The sequence below is a fragment of the Pipistrellus hanaki genome (genome assembly GCF_964339955.1).
Source record: "Pipistrellus hanaki genome assembly, chromosome: 8".
NCBI lineage: Eukaryota > Metazoa > Chordata > Mammalia > Chiroptera > Vespertilionidae > Pipistrellus > Pipistrellus hanaki.
In genome coordinates this window covers 9,670,456-9,692,604 of record NC_140510.1, presented here as the reverse complement: position 1 = coordinate 9,692,604, position 22,149 = coordinate 9,670,456, and the positions used below count along the sequence as shown (strand labels likewise).

The 22,149-nt window shown below is 38.9% G+C and overlaps 1 protein-coding gene across 6 annotated transcripts in view; it reads left to right on the top strand.

The window, feature by feature from the left end:
- Positions 1-22,149, top strand: part of EPB41L5 (erythrocyte membrane protein band 4.1 like 5) — a 161,644-nt gene that overhangs the window by 63,627 nt on the left and 75,868 nt on the right. For all 6 annotated transcript variants that reach the window (XR_014795732.1, XM_084892222.1, XM_084892221.1 and 3 more), the window contains 5 exons: positions 9,319-9,488; positions 10,467-10,573; positions 11,902-11,929; positions 18,292-18,334; positions 19,096-19,211. Coding sequence is in view for 5 of the 6 variants with exons in the window: in XM_084892222.1 (XP_084748348.1) it covers positions 9,319-9,488; positions 10,467-10,573; positions 11,902-11,929; positions 18,292-18,334; positions 19,096-19,211 (464 nt within the window). In the remaining variant the exon portion in view is untranslated. The remainder of the gene's footprint in view (positions 1-9,318; positions 9,489-10,466; positions 10,574-11,901; positions 11,930-18,291; positions 18,335-19,095; positions 19,212-22,149) is intronic.

Here is a 22,149-nt window from a genome sequence, read left to right as displayed (position 1 = left end):
TCTCGCTATGACGTTCACTGACCACTGGGGGCAGATACTCCGGCTGGTAAGTGCGCTGATGAAGTCTGGCTAATCGGGACTGAGCAAGATGGGCTGGACAAGCCCTGGAGCCCTCCCCCAATCCTTCTTTGGCTGGCCAACCCTCCCACACCCCTCCCTGTCCTTGATTGTGCGCTGGTGGGGTCCCTTAGCCCGACCTGCACCCTCTCACAATCCAGGGCCCTTCAGGGGATGTCAGAGAGCCGGTTTTGACCCGATCCCACAGGCCAGTCTGAGGGACCCCACTGGTGCATGAATTCGTGCACCTGGCCTCTAGTCAGTACAGAATGCTTCTTCATTCTTACTAAAAACACAAAACTGTAGTATTCTAGGATGTGCCCTAATTTATTTAATCAATTCTTAATGACATTTATTCACTATATAGACATTAATTTCTACATTGGCAAGTATTTATAGCATCATTTTTCTGGAAGTGGACTTGCTGGTTCAAATGGGTATGTGCATTTGTCATGGTTATCAAGAGAGCCTATCATGTTGTACTATATATATCTGTGTACAAATCTTTTCCAGGAGTTACCACATTTTTATCTACCGTAAAAGGTGGAAAATGGAATTTCATGCTAGGTTTAATTTTTAATTCTTACGAATGATATTGAACATTTTTTCATAAATTTGAATTATTTGTATTTCATTTTCTTTAAATGTCTATTTATAGCCTTTGCCCATTTTTCTTTTGGGTTGTTGGACTTTTTTCTTACGGGTTTTGCACTTTGTCATATAAATTGTAAATATCTTACCTACAGGTTGTCTTTTAGCACTGCTTATTGGGATCTTTGTAATTTATTTTAAAAAATTTAAATAGATGAATTTGTCAGTCTTTTATGGTATGTGGGCTTTGTGTCATAGAAAGGTTTTCCTACTTTGAGTTTATTCATTTTTCCATGTTTTTTTCTATGTATGGTTTTTGTTGGTAAATTTAATTGACATATAACATACATTCAGATAAGTGCTAATATAAATGTACTGCTTGTTGAATTTTCAAATGTATCTGTATGACCAGCACTCAGATGAAGAAATAGACTAGTACCAAAATAATAAAATCTTCTTTGTGCTCCCTCATAGGTATAGTCCCCCAAGGGTAACGACTCTCCTGACTCAAACACCATAGATTAGTTTTTGCTTATCTTGTGAATTTATAAAACCTGACTGAATATTCTTTTTATATCTCGTTTCCTTATTTCAGTGTTGTATTTGTGAGTGTTAGCCCTGTTGCAGTGAGTAGTTGTAGTTGGCTTTTTTTTTTTTTAATATATTTTATTGATTTTGTACAGAGAGGAAGGGAGAGAGATAGAGAGCTAGAAACATCGATGAGAGAGAGTCATGGATCAGCTGCCTCTTACACACCCCCTACTGGGGATATGCCCGCAACCAAGGTACATGCCCTTGACCAGAATCGAACCCGGGTCTCTTCAGTCCCCAAGCCGACGCTCTGTCCATTGAGCCAAACTGGTCTCGGCTAGTTGGCTTATTGTTATACTAGAGGCCCAGTGCACGAAATTCGTGCATGGGGGCTGGGGAGGGGGAGGGTTGTCCCTCAGCCCAGCCTTCACCCTCTCCAATCTGGGACCTCCAATCTGGGACCTCCAGTCTAGGACTGCTGGCTCCCAACTACTCGCCTGCCTGCTTTCCTGATTGCCCCTAACCGCTTCTACCTGCCAGCCTGATCACCCCCATGCCAGTCTGATTGATGTCTAACTGCTCCCCTGCCATCCCATTTGCCCCCAACTTCCCTCCTCTGCCAGCCTGGTCACCCTTAACTGCCCTTTCCTACAGGGTTGATCGCCTTCAACTGCCCTCCCTTGCAGACCTGGTGCCTCCCAATTGCCCTCCCCTACTTGCCTGATCGCCCACAACTGCCCTCCCTTGCAGGTCTGGTCCCTCCCAACTGCCTTCTCCTGCTGGCCATCTTGTGGTGGCCATCTTGTGTCCACATAGGGGCAGGATCTTTGGCCACATGGGGGAAGCCATCTTGTGTGTTGGAGTGATGGTCAATCTGCATATTACTCTTTTATTAGATAGGATAGAGGCCTGGTGCATGAGTGGGGACCAGCTGGTTTGCCCTGAAAGGTGTCCTGGATCAGGATGGGGGTTCCCTTGAAGCATGTGATGGTATGCAGGCCAACCATGTCCCCTGGAGACCCAAGTGGAGGCCCTGGTATCTGGAATTGATTTAACTTCTACAATTGAAACTTTGTAACCTTGAGTGGAGGCTTAGACCTGCTAGGACAGGTGGAAAGCTTGGCTTCTTTTGTTGCCAGAGGAACTCAAGTCTCTGTGGCTGCAGCCATCTTGGTTGGGGTTAATTTGCATACTTGCTCTGATTGGCTGGTGGGCATGGCTTGTGGAGTAGAGTGATGGTTAATTTACATATTACTCTTTTATTAGGTATGATTATGTACTAGAGGCCCAGTGCACAATTGTGCACTTGGGGAGTGGCCCCTCAGCCCAGCCTGTGCCCTTTTGCAGTCTGGGAGCCCTCAGGGAGCAGGCCTAAGCCAGCAGTCAGACATCCTTAGCGCTGTTGCAGAAGCAGGAGAGGCTCCCGCCACAGCTGCCTGTGATCCCGACTTCTGGCTGAGTGGTGCTCCTCCTGTGGGAGCACATTGACCACCAGGGGGCAGCTCATGCATTGAGCGTATGCCACCTGGTGGTCAGTGTGCATCATAGCGATGGGTCATTCCACCATTTAGTTGGTTTGCATATTATCCTTTTATTATATAGGATAATTATATTTCTATATAGTGTATAGTATTCCATTTTATGAGTAGACACACTTTACCTATGATAGACATTTGAATTTTAAAAAAAATTTGACTATTTAGAAGAGGGCTGTTCTCAACAGTAGGCTATACATGTGTTTGTGTTTGGTGGATACTGCCAAACTGTTTTCCAAAGTGAGTTTACTTCCACTCGCAGTGTTATAAGAGCTTTTCTTTTTTTTTTTTTACTAATGTTTTTCCCCCCCTCATTTTAGCCATTCTGATAGTAGAATCACTTTTAATTTGCATTCTCCTGATGATTATTCCTATAATACAGTACTTATACTGTATGTACACATTTCAAATAATTATAAAGGCAGTGTTAAAATATCTTTTATTTTCAAACTTGAATTATCAGCTGTTACAATATATAGCTTGTATTTATTGGATATTTGGATATTCTTTTTTATGGAGTGCCTTTTCAAGTGTTCGTTTTCCTATTGGGTTATCAAAGTTCTTTATATATTCTAGATATTAGTTCTTCGTCATATATGTATTGCAGATATCTTCTGTTCCTTGGCTTGTCTTTTGTCTCCCCTAATAGTATCTTTTGGGTTAATAGAGGATTTCAATTTTAATGTAATACAATTTTTTCCTTTGTGGTCAGTACTTGTTGTGTCTTAAAATTTAAGAATTTTTGTCTATACTAAGGTCATGAAGAACCTACATATAGAGTTTATAATATATTTTTAACTGACAAAACAGTTTAAGTTATAGAATTAAATATACTGAAAGGTAAAAAGAAATTGTAAAATTGATATCCATTTCACTCGTTTAGATTTAACATTTTTGGCATTGTTTCTTCAGAATTATCTTTTAGAAATAGATAATAATGGTATGCTTGATACAGTTAAAGTCTAACACCCTAGCTTGCTCCTTTCTTCCTCGTAGCTGGTCACCATTCTTGGAGGGTATCATTCTCTTCTTTCTCAAAATATGAGCACATGGTAGAATTGTTTTAAAATTTTACATACATACACACACACACACACACACACACACACACACTAGGGGGCCCAGTGCATGAAATTTGTGCACTGGACAGGGGTTCCCTCAGCCCAGCCTGCCCCCCTGACAGATTGGGAGCCCTCAGAGTATGTCCTATTGATGGGTTAGGCCCGCTCTCAGTGGGGAGCAGGCCTAAGCCTCAGTCTGGCCTCCCTCTCTGGGAGGTGACCAGGCTGATCAGAGGAAGGCGCCACCCCCATCACTGCTGCTGTAGCCACTGCCAGCCACCGCAGCAGCCAAGGTGTTTTCATCAACATGTACTCCACTCCCTTTACCATGAAAAAATGACAACTTTCTTTAGGCATTTTCAAGATGTCTCTTTCATAGGATATGACATTTCTTCCTTTTTCTTTTTCTTTTTTATCCTCACCTGAGGATATGTTTCCATTGATTTTGAGAGAGAGTGGAAGAGAGGGAGAGACAGAGAGAAACATCAATGTGAGAGGCACACTTCGATTGGTTGCCTCCTGCATGAGCCCTGATCTGGGTCCTAGCCAGGGAGGAGCCTATAACCTAGGTACATGCCCTTGATCAGAATCAAACCCGGACCCTGCTGAGGCTCTATCCACTGAGCCAAACCAGCTAGGGCAGGATATGTCATTTCTTAGCCCCTCCAGCAGAGGACCTTCATTTTTTCCTCCAGGAGTGTGGTGGAAAAACCCTAGATCGCCTTCTTGGATTCTTATTACCCAAGTTACCAAGAACACTCCAAGTGGTGGCATATAGGGAGTTTAGCCAATGAGTGGTCAGAAAAGGTGTTTACACTCAAACTGGTTTGATTCGGGATAGAACGTCACCGTGCATACTGAAGGTTTCCAGGTTGATTCCTGTTGATGGCATATACCTTGTTTGGGGGCACATCCCCAGTGGGGAATGTGCAGGAGGCATCTGATTGATGTTTCTCTCTCATCGATGTTTCCAACTGTCTAACCCTCTCCCCTCTTCTCTGTAAAAAATCAATAAAATATACTTTAAAGAAAAGAAAAGGTGTTTCCTCTGCAGCTCATGCACAGAGAACCCCCTCTGTTTTGTCCAGTGGGCTAGGGGCGTGTTCGGCATCCAACCCTGTGGCCCACCCTGCATTGTGTGCGCCAGGCTGGAGGCGTAGACCTGGGCCACTGCTTGGCATGGCGCAAGCTCAATCGGCCGCCATGCCCCCAGCCACTTGGCACCTGCATCCGTAGGCCCAGCGTGGCCAGGGGCATTCTGGGACCCCAGCTGCTCAGGGCCTGCACACGGGCCTATGGGCTAGAAGTGGCCTGGGTCCCAAGCATGTTCCCGGGAACCAGGCCGCTCAGCACCTGTGTATGCAAATTAACCTTCCATCTCTGTTGGGTTAATTTGCATATTCCTGATTGGTGAGCGTAGCAGATGTATGGTCAATTTACATGTTTCTATTTTTCTTATGTTGATGTTTATTTAAAAAAATTTATTGTTTAAAATATTACACATATAAGTACATATATCTCCTTTTTTTCCCCCTTGACCTTCCCCCAGCCTCCCCTACCCCCTATTGCATGCCCTCATCCCACCCCCAGAGTGTTTTGTATCCATTGATGTGCTTATATACTTGCATACAAGTCCTTTGGTTGATCTATTTCCCAACCTCCCCAACATTCCCCAACCTTACTGCTGTAATTTGACAGTCTGTTTGGGACTTTACTGACTCTGTATCTTTTTATTCATCAGGTTATAATGTTCTTTATTATCCATAAATGAGTGAGATCATGTGGTATTTTTCTTTCATTGCCTGGCTTATTTTACTTAATGCTCCCCAGGTCCATCCATGCTATTGCAAATGGTAATAATTCCTTCTTTTTTACTGCAGCATAGTATTCCATTGTGTAGATGTACCGTAGTTTTCTAATTCACTCATCTGCTGATGGGCATTTAGGCTATGGTGAATTGTGTTGTTGTGAACATAGGGGTGCATATATCCTTTCTGATTGCTGTTTCTAGTTTCTTGGAATATAATCCTAAAAGTAGGATTACTGGGTAAAATAGGAGCTCCATTTTTAGTTTTTCGAAGAAACTCTATACTGTTCTCCATAGTGGCTGCACCAGACTGCATTCCTACCAGCAGTGCACAAGGGTTCCTTTTTCTCTGCATCCTCACCAGCTCTTGTCGTTTGTTTGATTTGTTGATGGTTGCCATTTCGACAGGTGTGAGATGGTACCACATTGTCGTTTTCATTTGCATCTCTCAGATAATTAGTGACTTTGAGCATGTTTTCATATGTCTCTTGGCCTTCCTTCTGTCTTCTTTTGAAAAGATTCTATTTAGGTCTGTTGCCCGTTTTTTAATTGGATTATTTATCTTTCTTTTATTAAGTTGTATAAGTTCCCTGTAGATGTTATCATATAGGATATTTTTAAAACTTTTTTGCATATTGTTTATTTTACCTAAACAGGTGTAACTATGTAGATCTAGTTCTTTCATTTTAATCTATATGTTGTATTCTGTAATATGTATAAAGAGTAGTACATTCACTAATTTACCTTTGTATAGTGTTTTTCTTTCTTTCTTTTTTTTAAATCATCACCCGAGGATATTTTTTCATTGACTTTTAGAAAGAGTGAGAAAAAGAGAGAAAGAGGAATATCGGTGTTAGAGAAACCCTGCATGAGCCTTGATGAGGGCCCAGGCCGTGGAGAAGCCAGCAACCAAGCTATGTGCCTTTGACCAGAATCGAACCTGAGACCCTTTGGTCTGTAGGCTGACATTCTATCCACTAAGCCAATCTAGCTAAGGCTATATAGTTTTTAAATATACCAGTAATTACCTGATTATTTCTTTTGTTTTGGACAGTTAAAGTTTTTTGTTTGTTTGTTTGTTTTGGGTTTTTTTTGTGTGTGTTTTTTTTATTTTTTGTACATTTGCCAGTTTTTACTCTTATAAAGAAGATTGAAGAAAATCTTTGGGTGCAGATGTTTTGTTTAAAAAATCTGGAGAAACATGGTTTAGATATTACAAAAATGGGCCTGAGTCTGAATGGAGAGGTTTAAATTCTGGTTTTCTCTCAAAGCTAGCTTTGTGACCTTGGGCCTAATTTCTCAGTTTCCTTATGTGTGAAATGGGCCAAATGATAGTATCTGCTCATTGAGGTAATTCATATGAAATTCTTAGGAAAGTGTCTATGAATATTAACTATTATAGTTAGACTAGAGGCCCAGTGCACTAAATTCATGCACTTGGGGATGGGGTCCCTCAGTCAGGCCTGTGCCCTCTCACAGTTGGACATCCTTAGCACTGCTGTGGAGGCGGGAGAGACTCCCAGCAATGCTGCTGCACTCACCAGCTGTGAGCCTGGCTTCTGGCTGAGTGGGCCTCCCCCTGTGGGAGCGCACTGACCACCAGCGGGCAGCTCCTGCATCGAGCCCCCTGGTGGTCAGTGTGTATTATAGCAACTGGTTGTTCTGCCGTCAGGCCAAAACTGGCTCTCCTATTGCTAGAGTTTGTAGGTCAAGCTGAAGGGCCCCACCGTTGCATGATTGGGGCCGAGGAGGGACGTGGCCAGCCAGGGAGGAACTGCTGGAGGGCTCTAGGGCATGTCCAACCCATCTTGCTCAGTCCCAATCAGCTGGACCACAGCAACAAGCTAACCTACTGTCAGAGAATCTACCCCCTGGTCGTCAGTGCACATCGTAGCGAGTGGTTGAGCTGCCTTAGCATATCATTAGCTTATTACACTTTGATTGGTTGAACGGATGACCAGATACTTAGTATATTAGGATTTTATTATATAGGAATAGAGGCCCTGATCGCCCCTCAGAAGTAGGGGTAGGTGGATAAGCCCTGAGGCGATTGGGGCTGGCAGCGCCGTTTGCACCCACTGATGGTGCCGAGCGATCGGGGCCGATGCTGGGTGCCCGAAGTGGGTGTTAGCAGTGGCTCCAGCACCAGCAGTGGGTGCAAGAGCCCGGCAGGATTGCAGTGTGTGGGAGCAAAGAATTTTCAGTAACCACCAGTCTCCCCCTGATGGCAATGAGTGGCACTGCCTTGGTCTTGCGCCCCAGCTAACCTGCCCCACCATCCCACTGCGTCCCGCCATTTTCTGCACTCTGCCATCTGCTGCCGACACCTGCCATGTTCACCCTGGTGGTCAGCACATGTCATAGTGACCAGTTGTTCTGTTGTTGCTGTTCAGTCTAATTGCATATTAGGGTTTTATATATATAGACTTAGGAGCCCAGTGCATGAACTCTTGCACCTTAAAAGGAATTGTAGGCCGTGAGGTTGCGGTGAGCACAAGGGCAGGTCTTGGCCCATCCTCCACACCCCCACCTGGCCCCTTCTGCCCAGGCATCCCATCTCCTGTCTGCTGCTGCCGCTGCTTCCATGGTCTGATAACACCTGCCCCGCTGGCCCCCTCTGATGGCATGGAGTGATTGTGACTGGCGCAACTAGCGGGTGTGAGTGGGGCCAGCACCATCAGCAAGTGTGAGCGGTGGTTACTGCCCCAATTGCCCCTCAGGAGCAGCAGGAAGTGGAGAATCCCTCAGGGGCGATTGGGGCTACCAGTCGCCGCTCAAAACTGCTGACGGTGCTGAGCAATTGGGACTGGTGCCGGACACCAGTAGTAGGTGCAAGCGGCAGCTCTGGCACAGGCTGTGGGTGCAAGTGGCAGCTCCACCACTGGCAGTGGGTGCGAGCTGCAGGTGCTGGCCCTGGCCACCCCTCAGGAACAGGGGGAGGTGGAGAAGTCCTGGGGACGATCGTGGTCAGCAGCCACTCCTCTCACCCGCTGATCATGCCAAGCAATTGGGACAGGCGCCATGCGCCAGCAGTGGGTGCCAGCAGCAGCTCTGGCTCTGGTGCTGGCAGCAGATGCAAGCTCCTGGGAGGACTGTGGCATGCGGGAGCAAAGAATTTTTATAACCATCAGAGGCTCGCCCTGATGACATCAACCAGCGCCCCACCGTGGTCTGGTGCCCCTGCTCACCTGCTCTACCATACCGCCGCCGCAGCTGATGCCCACCTTTTTATGTGCTCTGCCACCTGCTGCCGACAACCCACCATTTCCCATGTGCTCCCCCTCATGGTTAACACACGTTAGCGACCAGTTGTTCGGTTGTTCTGCCTTTTTGTCTATTTGCATATTAGGGTTTTTTATATATAAATTCTTGTGAGAATGGTTACAGTAACAAAGAATATGGATATTTTTAAGTCTTTTGGTAAATATTGCCAGATCTTATCTTTAAATTATAATATATTCCAAAATATGGCAGATAAACCCTCATTTTACGTATCTCTGAGAAATGAAGTCATATAAGTAGAGAGGATCTTTTTAGGAATAATTTTTATATTGGATGAGAAAATGATTTCAGCTCTTCCTTTTTATATAGACAGCTATAAAGAGTATCTTGATTTCAGGGAGCAAACAAAATGTTTTATTGATTCTTGGTATTGTTGGGTTTGAATTTGTAGCTGAGTAACGGGATAGGAATGTCTGACCTAATAATTACCTCTCTGCGTTCTTTTGTTTTTCAGGGCAAAGAGCAGGAACACACGTTTGTTTTTAGGCTGGACCATCCAAAAGCGTGCAAACATTTATGGAAATGTGCTGTGGAGCACCATGCCTTCTTCCGTCTCCGAGGCCCTGTGCAGAAGGGATCTCAGCGATCAGGATTTATCCGGCTAGGATCACGATTTAGATATAGGTTGATGTTAAAAGCTTTCTGCTATATCCTTCACTCTTTCAGAGAGGCCAAAACAGGCCAACCCTCAGTTTAAAGATGTGGTGACTAGGGAAATAAAGTGGCTTGCCAGTGTTTTCGATTGGCCAAAATAAGACAGGAAATTATGTTAAATTTCCAGAATAGATAGGAAACATTATAATGGTGTAATGGATTTTATATCCCTGTTGACCTTTATATTTTAATTAGCCTCCAATTTAAATCCATATAATAGCTTTAAGGCATCTTCATCCAACAGCTGAATACCATATAGAGAAAAGGTATCCTATGCTGAGTGGGAAATTAATTTGGGTAACATTTCTCGTCCTTTATAAACCTGAAATTCCACTATTATTCTAGACTTCTTGTTGGTTGGTTGTAAGTAGGAATATTTTGATTTACCTGAGAGTATATTATTAATTGTGAGTTTTTATCATACCATGAGAATCAGTCAGTACAACTTTAAAGAAGAAGGGTAAATAATGTGGCAAGATAATTCTGTGGGATTCGTTTTATTCTATCTATATTAAAAGTGGGGAGGCATTTTCTTAACAATTTCAGTGGAAATCAAGAACAGTGGGACAATAGTTTTAAATATTTCTGGAACATTATTCTGAAAACTATATTGCAATTAGAAAAAAATCTTGACTTAATTGCACAGTTGCATTGAAGAGAAGGTAGTTCCATAAAAGCACTGACATCTAACTTTTTATTATGTTAGGCGATGTGCATGCTTAAGAAAAAATTATATTTAATTTGTGTGTTGCATATTTTACACAAACCTAAGAGTTGAAAGAATGATGTCACGAGGGAGATATCAAGACTATTCCTAGCAGCGCTTTCCTCAGGATGAAATTCAGGGTGGTTAAAGAAGAATCCCAATGTATACTTTCTCCCATTTATGTGTCTGATTACTGTTGGTCTTAAATTATCTTATTCCTATTAATATCTTATTTATTTTAGTGGGAAAACTGAGTATCAGACCACAAAAACCAATAAAGCAAGAAGGTCAACATCCTTTGAAAGAAGACCCAGCAAACGATATTCTCGGCGAACTCTACAGATGAAAGGTAAATGCTGCCGTTTCAAAGGATTGTTCGTTCTTGGCAGTCCATCGTGTTGATGGTACTGGTCTTGTTCACTTGGGAGGATGTTGTCTGACTCTGAAGTTTGTTAGAGTCAGCTAAAGTACTCTTCATTTATTGAATTTGATTCAGGCATAATCATTTTAATAAAATAAAATACAAAAGGAAAAAGCCTACATGTTTGCTGAGATTAAACTTTATCTTAATCCCAATTAAAACACTGTACCAAGTTTGTGTTCATTTTTTGTTCGTATTAACTATTTTAGTTATTCTGCAGAAAAACATTTTCCTTCCCTTTTTGTCTTATAGATCTCACTCATAATAATGTTTAAAATTCCCTTACGAACTTTTAAAAACATTGATAAGTGATGAATAAATTTTAAGTAAAGATTATGTCAGATGGTATTACAATATTATTAAGGATTCTGTGAAATAAGTTATTAAATAATAAATTTAATCATCACTATATTTACCATAGATACTTGCAAATTCATAAATGTTACTTCTAGTAAATTACTCTAATTATATAATAACAAGCATGGTTTACTTTGACAAAGAAACTAAAACTTGTGTTTGGTTTGAAGTTTAAGTTTGTAGTAAGATACAGATTGAGCCCTGGCTGGTGTGGCTTAATTGGTTGAGCATCGTCCCATGCACTGAGAGGTTCTGGTTCAATTCCCGGTCAGGGCAATTATTGTGGGCTCGATCCCCAGTAGGCCGTATGCAGGAGGCAGCTGATTGATGTTTCTCTCTCCCTGATGTTTCTCTCTCCCTTTTCCTCCCCCCCCCCCTCTCTCACATCAATAAAAACATATTTAAAAAATAAAATATAGACTGAATTTTAAGTATGTTCAATATTGGGCTCATCACCAATTGTCCAGAAACAATTGCCCTGATCTAATGTTTGGCAGTGTCAATTTTTTAAAAATATGATTTATATTTATAATTTTGGTATGTCTATACATTAAATAATATATAGCTATTAATGAAGCCATTTCAATTTGTGATGGTTTAAAACTTGTAAGTTACCTGTTATTTTGAACTGAAAATACTCCATTGTACTCAGCGCACTCTAGAAGGCTTGCTGATGGTTTTGTTTTCAAAGAAGAGAGAAACGCTTATTTTGCTACTTAAAAAATGGAAGTAATTGCCATATTGACTTTAATGATCTGAAATGAAGGTTTTTAAATCTATGGCTGGGAGCCATGGCTTACAATACATTTAGTCCAGACTTGCTTTTATGAACAGTGATGCAGTTTACCATGTAAGAGGAAAACTAATAGAACTTTTTTTTTTTTTTTTAATTCTGTCAGCTGGTCCAGCAAAACCTGAAGAACTCAGGTGGGTAATTTCTTGCATCTTAGGAATTAACATAGAATTTTTAAAATTTATGTAGTTGCTATCATTAATTGAACAAGTATTTTGAAGATCTATTAAAGTTTTTAAATTGTCACTAAGCATTTGGGAATAGACACATAGTGCCAGACAGAAAAAAATAACACAGTTTAAAGAAATAAAAAGTCAGGTGGGTGTGGATATGCTATTTATAATGAGGATGACATACATTAGTTATTGGTATGTGACTGAGGATTTAAAGATGAATAAATTACAGTCCTTGCACACAATGCATTCAAAGAAAGGTTGATTTGCAGATAAGCAATTAATTTTATTTGTGGGATAAATTCCACTTTGTCATGGTGTATAATCCTTTTATTACATGTTGCTGTATTTGATTCACTAATATTTTGTTGTGGAGTTGTCTTTATTCATCTAACAGTGTTTCCCAAATTTTTGATATATGTGTACCCCTTCTATAATTTTCATAACGCTGAGTACCCCTTGTACTCATGAGAACGTAGAATTAGGCGCAGCTAAGCACGGTGCAGTGCATATCCCCACCAAACTCCGGTGCAACGTGTACCCCCACCAAACTCTTCCCGTACCCCTGGGGGTACGCGTACCACACTTTGGGAAACACTGATCTAAAATATAGGTTTGTAGTTTTCTTGTAATGTCTTCACCTGTTTTTGGTATCAGGTATCTGGCTTCACCAAATTGAGGTGGGAAATGTTTCCTTCTCTCCTATCTTTTGGAAAGAGTTTGTAAAGAATTGGTATTCTTTAAAATGTATGGTAGAATTCACCATTAAAACCATCTTGCTTGGTTTTTTTCTTTGTATGAAGTTTTAAAATTTCAAATTCAATCTCTTGTTATTGGTCTATTCAGATTTCATTTTGAGCCAGTTTTGAAGCTTATGTTTTTCTAGAATTTTTTCATTTCATTTAAGTTATGTAATTTGTGGCACACAGTCGTTCATATTATTCACTTTTCCTTATTATTACACTAGAGGCCTGTTGCACAAAATTTATGCACGGGTAGGTTCCCTAGGCCTGGCCGGTGATCAGGACCAATCTGTGGGAAGACTGGCAGGGCGATCGGTGGTGGGGAGAGGGGGCCTGCAGGCTGGGAGCAGCTTCTGCAGGCTGGGAGCAGCCCCCTGGTGGTCAGTGCACATCATAGCGACCTGTTCTGCAGTTCGGTTGATTTGCATATTATGCTTTTATTACATAGGAAGGTTGTTAGTGATGCCCCATTATTCATTTTTTAAAATCCTTACCTGAGGATATATTTTTCTTGATTTTTAGAAAGAGCGAAGCATCAATCAGTTGCCTCCATACATGCTCCAACTGGGAAACAAACCCAAAACCTAAGTATATGTTCTGACTGACAATCAAACCTTCAACCCCTTGGTATGCCAGCCAATGCTCTAACCACTGAGTCACAGCTACCAGGACAAGTTTGTCAGTTTTGTTAACCTTTTCAAAGAACAGCTTTTGGTTTCATCAATTTTTCTCTATAATTTTATATAAATCAATATATATATTATTGATTTCAGAGAGGAAGGGAAAGGGATAGAAACAGAGAAACATCAGTGATGAGAGAGAATCATGAGCCGGCTGCTCCTGCATGCCCCGCTACTGGGGATTGAGCCCGCTACCCAGGCATGTGCCCTTGGCCGGAATCAGACTTGGGATTCTTCAGTCTGCAGGCCGATGCCAAACTGGCTAGGACTATTTTATAATTTTTTACTCTGATAGATTATTTCATTTCCTCTGCTTGCTTTAGGGTTAATTTGCTCCCCTTTTTCTAGTTTCTTAAAGGTAGAAGATTAGATATGAGATCTTTATTATGTTTTTTATTTTTTTGGTTAATCCTCATCTGAAGATATTTTTCTATTGGTTTTTAGAGAGAATGGAAGGGAGTGAGGAGGAAGAGAGAGAGAGAGAGAGAGAGAGAGAGAGAGAGAGAGAGAGAGAGAGAGAGAGAGAGAGAAGAGAGAGAGAGAGAGGTGTGTGAAAGAGACACATCGATTGGTTGCTTCCTGCAAGAGCCCCAATCGGGGCTAGGATTAAATTGCAACCCAGATATATATTTCTGTAGACCTTGTTCTCATACTTTCCTTTATTTCTTTAGATTTGATTTCTTTATTTTCTGAGCATATTTAAAATAATTGATTTAAAGTGTGCATTGCTGAGAAAGAGTTCATTTTTTTGGCTGCACCAGCCTGGAATAGAGCTTCCACACAATGAGCTTGGGGAAATGGGAAAGGGGAGCAAATTGTGGCTAAACTGCCAGGCTTGGCTCTTGAGAATTAGAAGATTTTCTTGAATAAATGTTTCTCCACTTGATATATGCCTTTTGATGATTTAAAAAAAAATAATTGTCAATAGCTAAATCTTTGTTTTACTGGGGAGAGGAAGCTCAACCCATCATTCTAGAAGTCCTACTTCTGATGAAGCAATAAATTCTAATAGTATATATTACATTATATAGTTTCAAATAATGCTTCTCAACCTTGAGGTGCATCAGTTTTCTGGAATCCCTATTAAAGTATCAGGTTCAGGACATTAAAATGTATTTCTTTTTAAAATTTGTGTACACTGATTATGGTCAGCCTCACCTTGGGATGTCTTTAGTTGTTGGGTTTTTTTGTTTGTTTGTTTTTCACCTAGAAAGCTATGCTGTGATTATTGATTCATCACAAAAGCAGTCTGCTTTTTTAAAGGTATCCCTGAAATTTTTTTAGCTGTTGGTTATTTTGTTTTCCTTGGAATTACATATAACCAGTGCTGTCAAGATACTGGTAGAGAAATGTTAGAGGTGTTCTGTATTTTTTAAACTTTTAAAAAATTTTTTTGTTTTGTTTTGTTTTGTTTTGTTTAAGAGATCATGTCTTGCTTTCCCGAAAGGGAAACTGGGACAGAATATTAGATCTTAAAGAACATAACCTGGTGAAGTCAGCAGAAATATAAACAAAACATTCAAGCAATGATATGTATTAATAATTGAAAAATTAAGTCTTTTATTATGTAAGAGTTTATCATTCTTTACAGTTTTTTTGATATACACATTTCTGACTAGAAAATGGGTGACTATAGTTTTCTAAAATTAAAATTAATTTAACTTTAATAATGAATTTTTTTTCTCGAGTAATGAACATATTAGAAATGGGATATTTAAGTGGTGATACTTTATTACTTTTTTATTAGAATAAACTTCTAGAAATGAAAGTGGTCGTTTGTGGAGGAGGAAGAGGCATTCAGCTCTCCTGACTGAAGGTTACTCAGCATTACTCAGTAGAGCTTGAGAGCCTGAGCTTGGACTGGCATGAATGCCCTTTTAGTCTTGCCCTTGTAGTTCTGTTTGAATGAATAGTTTTGCTTCAGTGAACCATGGAAAACAGTACTGTTTGAAAAAGCAAAACTATTTGACCCAAAAAGTTTCTTGACCTTGTACTGTGCCAGTTTGAGTAACAAATTTTTAAATTGGCTCATGTTAGTCATTTTACTTGTACTATTTTATCTTCTATTTTCTTGTGAGTCTTGACTAACAATATGAAGTATCTTAAGAGGTGACATTTTGAATGATCACATTTTTTCTACAGGCTTAGCATAGAATTTTTCAGACAGAAAAGAGGAAAAGAAGAAGGTGAGGAGAAGATGAATAGAGGTGGTATAAAGCAAAAGGTATCAGTTATTGCAGGTGATCCTTTAAAAGGGGAGCTTAGACTATGTCAGTAGTGAGAAGTGCTCCTACTTTTACATTAGTGGAGGTGAAAGAATATAATTATGAGAAAATAGTACTTTCAACATTTCAAACTGTTTGAAAACAAAGCTCTGATCAGTCAACGTAAGTTGTTTAAGTACTTTTTCCTCATGTTGTTACTCATCTTTTATCCTTCACTTCCTGGGGTTATTCCCAGTTTAAGGAAAAGCTCCAGAATTTCTGTACCAATCAGGTGGGATCAGATTTCATTAATATTTGGGATTATTGGTTACTTAAACCAACATATAATGTACTCTGAAAAGAGCAACATTAGTAGTAGTAAAAATAACTCATGCCTTGGCAACAGATCTACATTAAACAATATTTTTTGTTGTTTTTTCCAGTTCATTTTATCAGTGTTCTTTGTGCTTTGTTATTAATTAATTTAATATTCCTAATAGTTTCATGCAAATGAGGAACCTGAAATTCTGAGAGTTATAGCTAGTGCTGTGGCTTAGATTTGAATCCAGGCAATGGTAGTGCAAATTCTGGTGACTCAACTTATATTAGAGATGTAATTAATTTTAAAACAGCACGAAATGGCCTTGGACGAGTGGCTTCGTTGGTTGGAGCATCATCCTGTCCACCTTTATATCCTGGTCAGGGCATATACTTAGGTTGTGGGTTTTATCCTGGTTGGAGTGCATATAGGAACAACCGACCAATGTTTCTCACATTGATGTTTCTCTCCGTCTCTCCCCCTTCCTCTCTCTAAAATTAATTAAAAAAAATATCCTCGGGTGAGGATTAAAAAAACAAACAAACATAAAATAACTTACTTCATCACTCAGCCTTTTAGCAAGACTTTTTTATTTGTGAGTTCTTTTTATTTTTTAATCCTCACCAGAGGATATTTTTTCCCATTGATTTCTAGAGAGTGAGTAGTAGGATGGGGGGAGGAGGAGGGGGGGGGGGAGAGAGAGAGAGAGAGAGAGAGAGAGAGAGAGAGAAAATTCAACGTGAAATAGACACATCGATTGGTTGCCTTCCATGTGCACCCCTACCAGGGCTGGGGATCCTGCACCTGAGGTATGTGCCTTTGACCAAGAATCAAACCTGCAACCCTTCCATCTTTGGGCCGATGCTGTATTCACTGGCTAGGGCATGTGAGTCCTTTTTAAGTCCTTTCATCATCAGATAGTTTTTGTTTCGCTTTTATTCCTCTAAGAAAGGCTCCTGGATGCTGTAGTCAGAGTTTGTTTGTGATTGATAAGCTTTGCCTATTTCCTTTCATTAGAAAGACATCTTGGCTGGGTATAATATTCTTGAATATTGTTATTGGGAAGTCTGTGCCAACCTGATACTAATAATAATTGGATTTTAAATCTCCTTTGGGTAACTGAAATATTCTTTACTTGTCCTCAAGAGTCAATAGTTTAACAATAAAGAGCTGAATGTATTTAATTCTGTATCATTTTTCTGGAACACAGTGATCATTAAATCTTATTTTTTAAATGATTTTATGTTATTTTGCATGAATATGCATTTAAGAAGCATTCTTTTTTTTAATTACTTTTTTAGACTCCTCACTTGATATTTTTTCCATTGATTTTTAGAGAGAGTGGAAAGGACAGGGAAGGAGGAAGAAAAGAGCGGGGGGGGAGGGGGAGGAGAGAAACATTAATGTAAGAGAGACACTGATCCCAACCAGGGCCAGGGATCAGACCTGAAACCCAGGTACATGCCCTTGAACAGAATCAAATCAGAGACCGTTCAGTGCACAGACCAACACTAATCACTGAACAGCACTGGCACTCATTAAATCTCTCATTACTTTATGATTTTCAAGGAACTTCTTTAATAACTTTGAACAAAATTTTTGTTGCCTTAGTTGAATTCTTTACTTTAGAATACTAATTATGTTTATGCTAGAGGGTCTGAAAGTATCCTCTCTCTCCTTCATTTTATTGTGGTATTATTTCCTCTTTGAGTTCCTCATTGAATGTTCTTTTTTTTTTTTTTTTTTTTTTAATAGCAGCTGTTCTGAGTTTTCCTATTTATTTTGTTGAATTATAGCTTTAGGTTTTTTAAGTGTTTTGTGAGGGGCAGTGAAGAAAATAAGTGAAATTAAAAATTTAAAAACAATAAATCATTTGGAGGGAAAGGTATACAGAGAAGTTTCTAACTTTATACTAAGGCCTTTTGAGTTATAAAATGCTGAGCTGTTGCTGACACTGAAAAATCTTGAAAGGGTAGGACTATACCAAAGAAGTGACAGATACGTTTATGTAGGTATTGGTGCTTAATGCCTTGAATTTAAAGCATCTTTATTTTGTCATCTTTGGGATATATTGTCCAGTGAATAAACAAGATTAGTGGTATATCTAAAATACATTTAATACATCTACAAAAAACACAATTAAAATACATGGAAATACCAAATAAGCAGACTATAGACAAGCAAGTGTTTGCTTATAAAAGCAAATGTTTTCTGGGCACCTTACATTTTTTGTTTTAAGCAACAGTAATTTTTTTCTTTATTTGAAACAAAATTAATGTGTTTAAAAATATAGCTACTTTTATTGTCATCTGACAACCTGAAGCCCTGTACCAGTATATGATTTTTAATAGATTTTAATGTATTTCCCCCCTTACAGTGTTCACAGTAATGTTTCAGCTCAGAGTAATGACTCTCAACAGGTAAGTCTTCTTAATATTAAGTTTCTAAAGCACTAAAACACTGTACTTACCCGTATTTTTCGGACCATAAGACGCACCAGACCATAAGACACACCAGTTTTTAGAGAAGGGAAATGAAGAAAAAAAGATTCTGAAACAAATAGTGTCCTAAAATATTTTATGTGCATTAAAACCCAACATCACAGTCATAAACACATGTAATCAACCCTGTAAAGTAAACAGCAGCATTTAGAACCATTTTAGAGCCGGGCAAGCAACACAGAGACCACACAGAGCCGGGCAAGTAAAAAAACTTTTTTTTTAAAGTATATGTGTAGGCTATATTTGGACCATAAGACGCAGGGACTTTTCCCCCCCAATTCTGGGGGGGAAAAAGTGCATCTTATGGTCCGAAAAATACGGTAATTGTTATAGAAACTAATATTTTATTAATTGAATTTCATAGTGGTATAACTGGAAGAATTTTTTATTTTATCTCTAAAGTGGCTTAGTAATGTGAAACCCTCCTTTATTTTCTCTAAGGTGTTGTGAATAGAACAGGTGCTCTGTAAAACTTTCTGTTTCTGTAAATCCTATAAAATGAATCAAATGTTAATATTCAGTTACTATCTATCTTCAAGGTGACATATAACAGACAAGCATTTATTTACATTATATTTGTTAACTCTGTATCAATAGATAGTATTCCATTTTAATGTTCTTTTAATTGGTGAAGGGATCCTTTAAGCAAGATAAATGATTTTTATAACTTGTGTCCAAAGGCTTGGGGTATGAGATCTACTCCGCTGGTGACTTCTTCCATTCCCTCTGGCCCCTTGCTGGTGGAGACGGGGAATCTTCCAAGGAGTCCTGGAACAGACCAGCATGACAGGAAATGGTTTGTTAGCTTCTTAAGCCAAAAGAAAATATTGCTTGCTTAATGGTATTATAAGTTTCCAGCTATAACTGTAGAGTACTTTAAATGATTGAAAGCAAACTATTCATATTTGTAAGCTGAAAAGAGGCATACTATTAAGCAGTTACTGGGATGGGAAAAATAAGAGCTGTGGATGAAGAAGCTCGGGAGTGCAGTTGTCTAAATTGAGACCATAGACAGCTCTCCTCGTTTTGGTTAGCATGTTCTGAGAGTTTGATGCGGGGCGGGGGGGGGGAGGGGGGGGTGTGTGTGACGACGACGACGGTCTGTTAAAAAAGATTTCAATGATAGTCAATAGGACCTTTTTCTAAATCCTATAAGGAAAATATGTTTGTTACATGTTGTTCCATACAACATGGTGCTACCCTTTGGATGTGTTTTCTTCTTTAAAGACTGAATAAAAGGCATAAGGGAAACATGATTATAGTCCAATAAAACAAAGCATGAAATACTCCTGATGAGAGGGAAGAGATTTCATTTGTTTAGATTTCCAGGGTTGTTTATTTATTTATAATATTTTTTTTAGGTTAATAGTAAATATACAAATATGGATACTTTGTGGCTTATTGGGTTAATCTGTGGGGTTCATTTCCCCCCAATTAAATGTATGTGGCTTGGAGGCGCTCTTTGGAAATTATCTGACCGGTCACGTTGATTGCATCATCTTTGCAAATTTTGTGTCTATTTATGAAATGAACTTTAATTCATAGGATTTTTCTCTCTCTTTTTTTCTTGCTCTTAGTTTTACTACCTGAAATCTATTGAGTTTCTGTGGTGATCTCAAGGTTTTGGTCAGCTTTCTGTGCAACCAGTTCTTCCTTCATGGTGGTGGGTCCACAGTGGTTGGTGATCATTTTCAGACTTTCCTGTGTAATTGTGTTTCTCTGTTATTTTGGCTTAACTAACTGCAAGGTGCTTTGCTCTTGATGGTTGGGCATATTTTTACAGTTCAAATAACCTGATTAGTTTCTGAAATTGAGGGAGTCTACCCTTTATTTTTTATTTTTTATTTCTACTTGAGAGTATGGTGGGGGGGGCTTTTGTGTGTGTGCACGTGGGCACAACACACTTAAAGTATGAATAGTGAGGCTTCTAAATGTCAAATTGTAATTTTTAGTTTTTTAAGCCATTAAGAAGAATTTTTTTCAATATCTTACTGAAAACAAGGCTCCAACAAGCAGCTATGTTTCATCTCTTTGGTGTTACCACCAAGGCCAGAAAACGTAGTGCTTCTGGGATTTCAACTATAAAAGAATTTTCTTAATACATGCTTACCTTTTATATTTGTGTGGAACATGAGCCTGATTTCTTTGCATCCTGTATTGTAACATTAAATATTGAGGTGTCCAACTTTTATGCATACGTATTTAAATCTAGTTAATTAGTTCCTTTGGTGCAGCCTTTATAAAGAGAGAATATTGAATCTGAGCATATTGACTTAGAAGAAAAATGAAAAATTTGGAGCTGTGTGTTTTTTATGTAATTGTGTTGTGATCTCTTTTGCTAAAATGGAGTAAAGTGGTGATCCCTAAAACCTAATCAGCCTCAGTGTATGTCAACAGTGGCACAAAAATAATGCAGAACTGATGTGTCTTGGTGTTAATGGACTCCCTAGCCCTAATTTAAAATGCATTCCATATTTCTTTCTTTGTTTCTGCATGCTTTGATTCTTAATACTTTTAAATGACTATAAAAGTCCTCCTTTAGAAAGTGATACATAAGTAACATTTAGAAATGCTCCCTAGGTTTAACAGTTGGGCAGAGTAATGGACTATTTTCTGTTTCTGGCCAAGTTTTAACTAATTTCATTTAAACCTACTCCCTATTCATTTCTGTAGCTTTTTCTTCCCAGTGTCTTGTAAATGACACCATTATTGCAGTGAATGATTTAGCATAGCATTAACTTAGAATTATCCAATAAGTATCACCCTTTGAGATACAATTTATCTTAAATATTTAAACCATTTATAAAAATTTGAATAATATTTGGAAAATCTTGCATATATAGGGAGAACATAAACTTAATTTAATGTCCTAAATTTTCAAAGACCCTATATTGAGGGTCATGAATTTTATGGGTTATATCTAATGAACAAATTTATTCCAGTTGAACCGAAGATGATTTTATTGTAAAAAACTTTTAGCCAGTTTTTTTTTTTTCCAGTTTTCCTATGGAAATGTAATGAATATTCATATTTTGGTTGAGTTAGAAAAAATACTATATTTAAATATCTTTATATGTCTTTTATAATTGGAGTTATTTTTTTTTTCTTTATAGTTATCTTAAGTATATGCTGCCCTTTTTGTTCATGTCATAAAACCCTGATTTTCTGAACCTTGGTAAATGTTTTCTTTCTACTGGAGGACTCTGACCATTTCTAACCAGGAACTGCTTGTGTGCATGTTTCACTCTCATAGTTCTCTAGGCCTGTTCTATAGCACTGTGTGTAAAAGGCATCTAATGCAGTTACTCAATCTATTTCTTGGAGGGGGCTTCTAATATCACGTTATCTGTACCTATTGAATTTCATTCTCAGCTCCTGTGAACTTCGATTATAGAAGAAATATAAGTTCTCTTGTTAGTTGGGAACATCGATGTAAAATTACATAGCCTCTGAGCATAGATTTAAAAACAAAAACAAAAAAACACCTCATTCTGAATTTTATTTTGTGGATTTCACTTAATTTGTGAGATCACAAGTTTGGGGAATAATTTTCACAATTGCCCTTTTTTATATGTGCCTTTGTCTTTATGTAGAATTGCACTATGACATATTTTAACTAAGTTGAGTATAAATATTATTTCTTATTAGAACCTCAAACATCATTTCTGCCTTGATTTTGATAGCAACATCAAGGACAGATACAGAGTGTCTTGCTCTCTATGAAATTTTTTCTT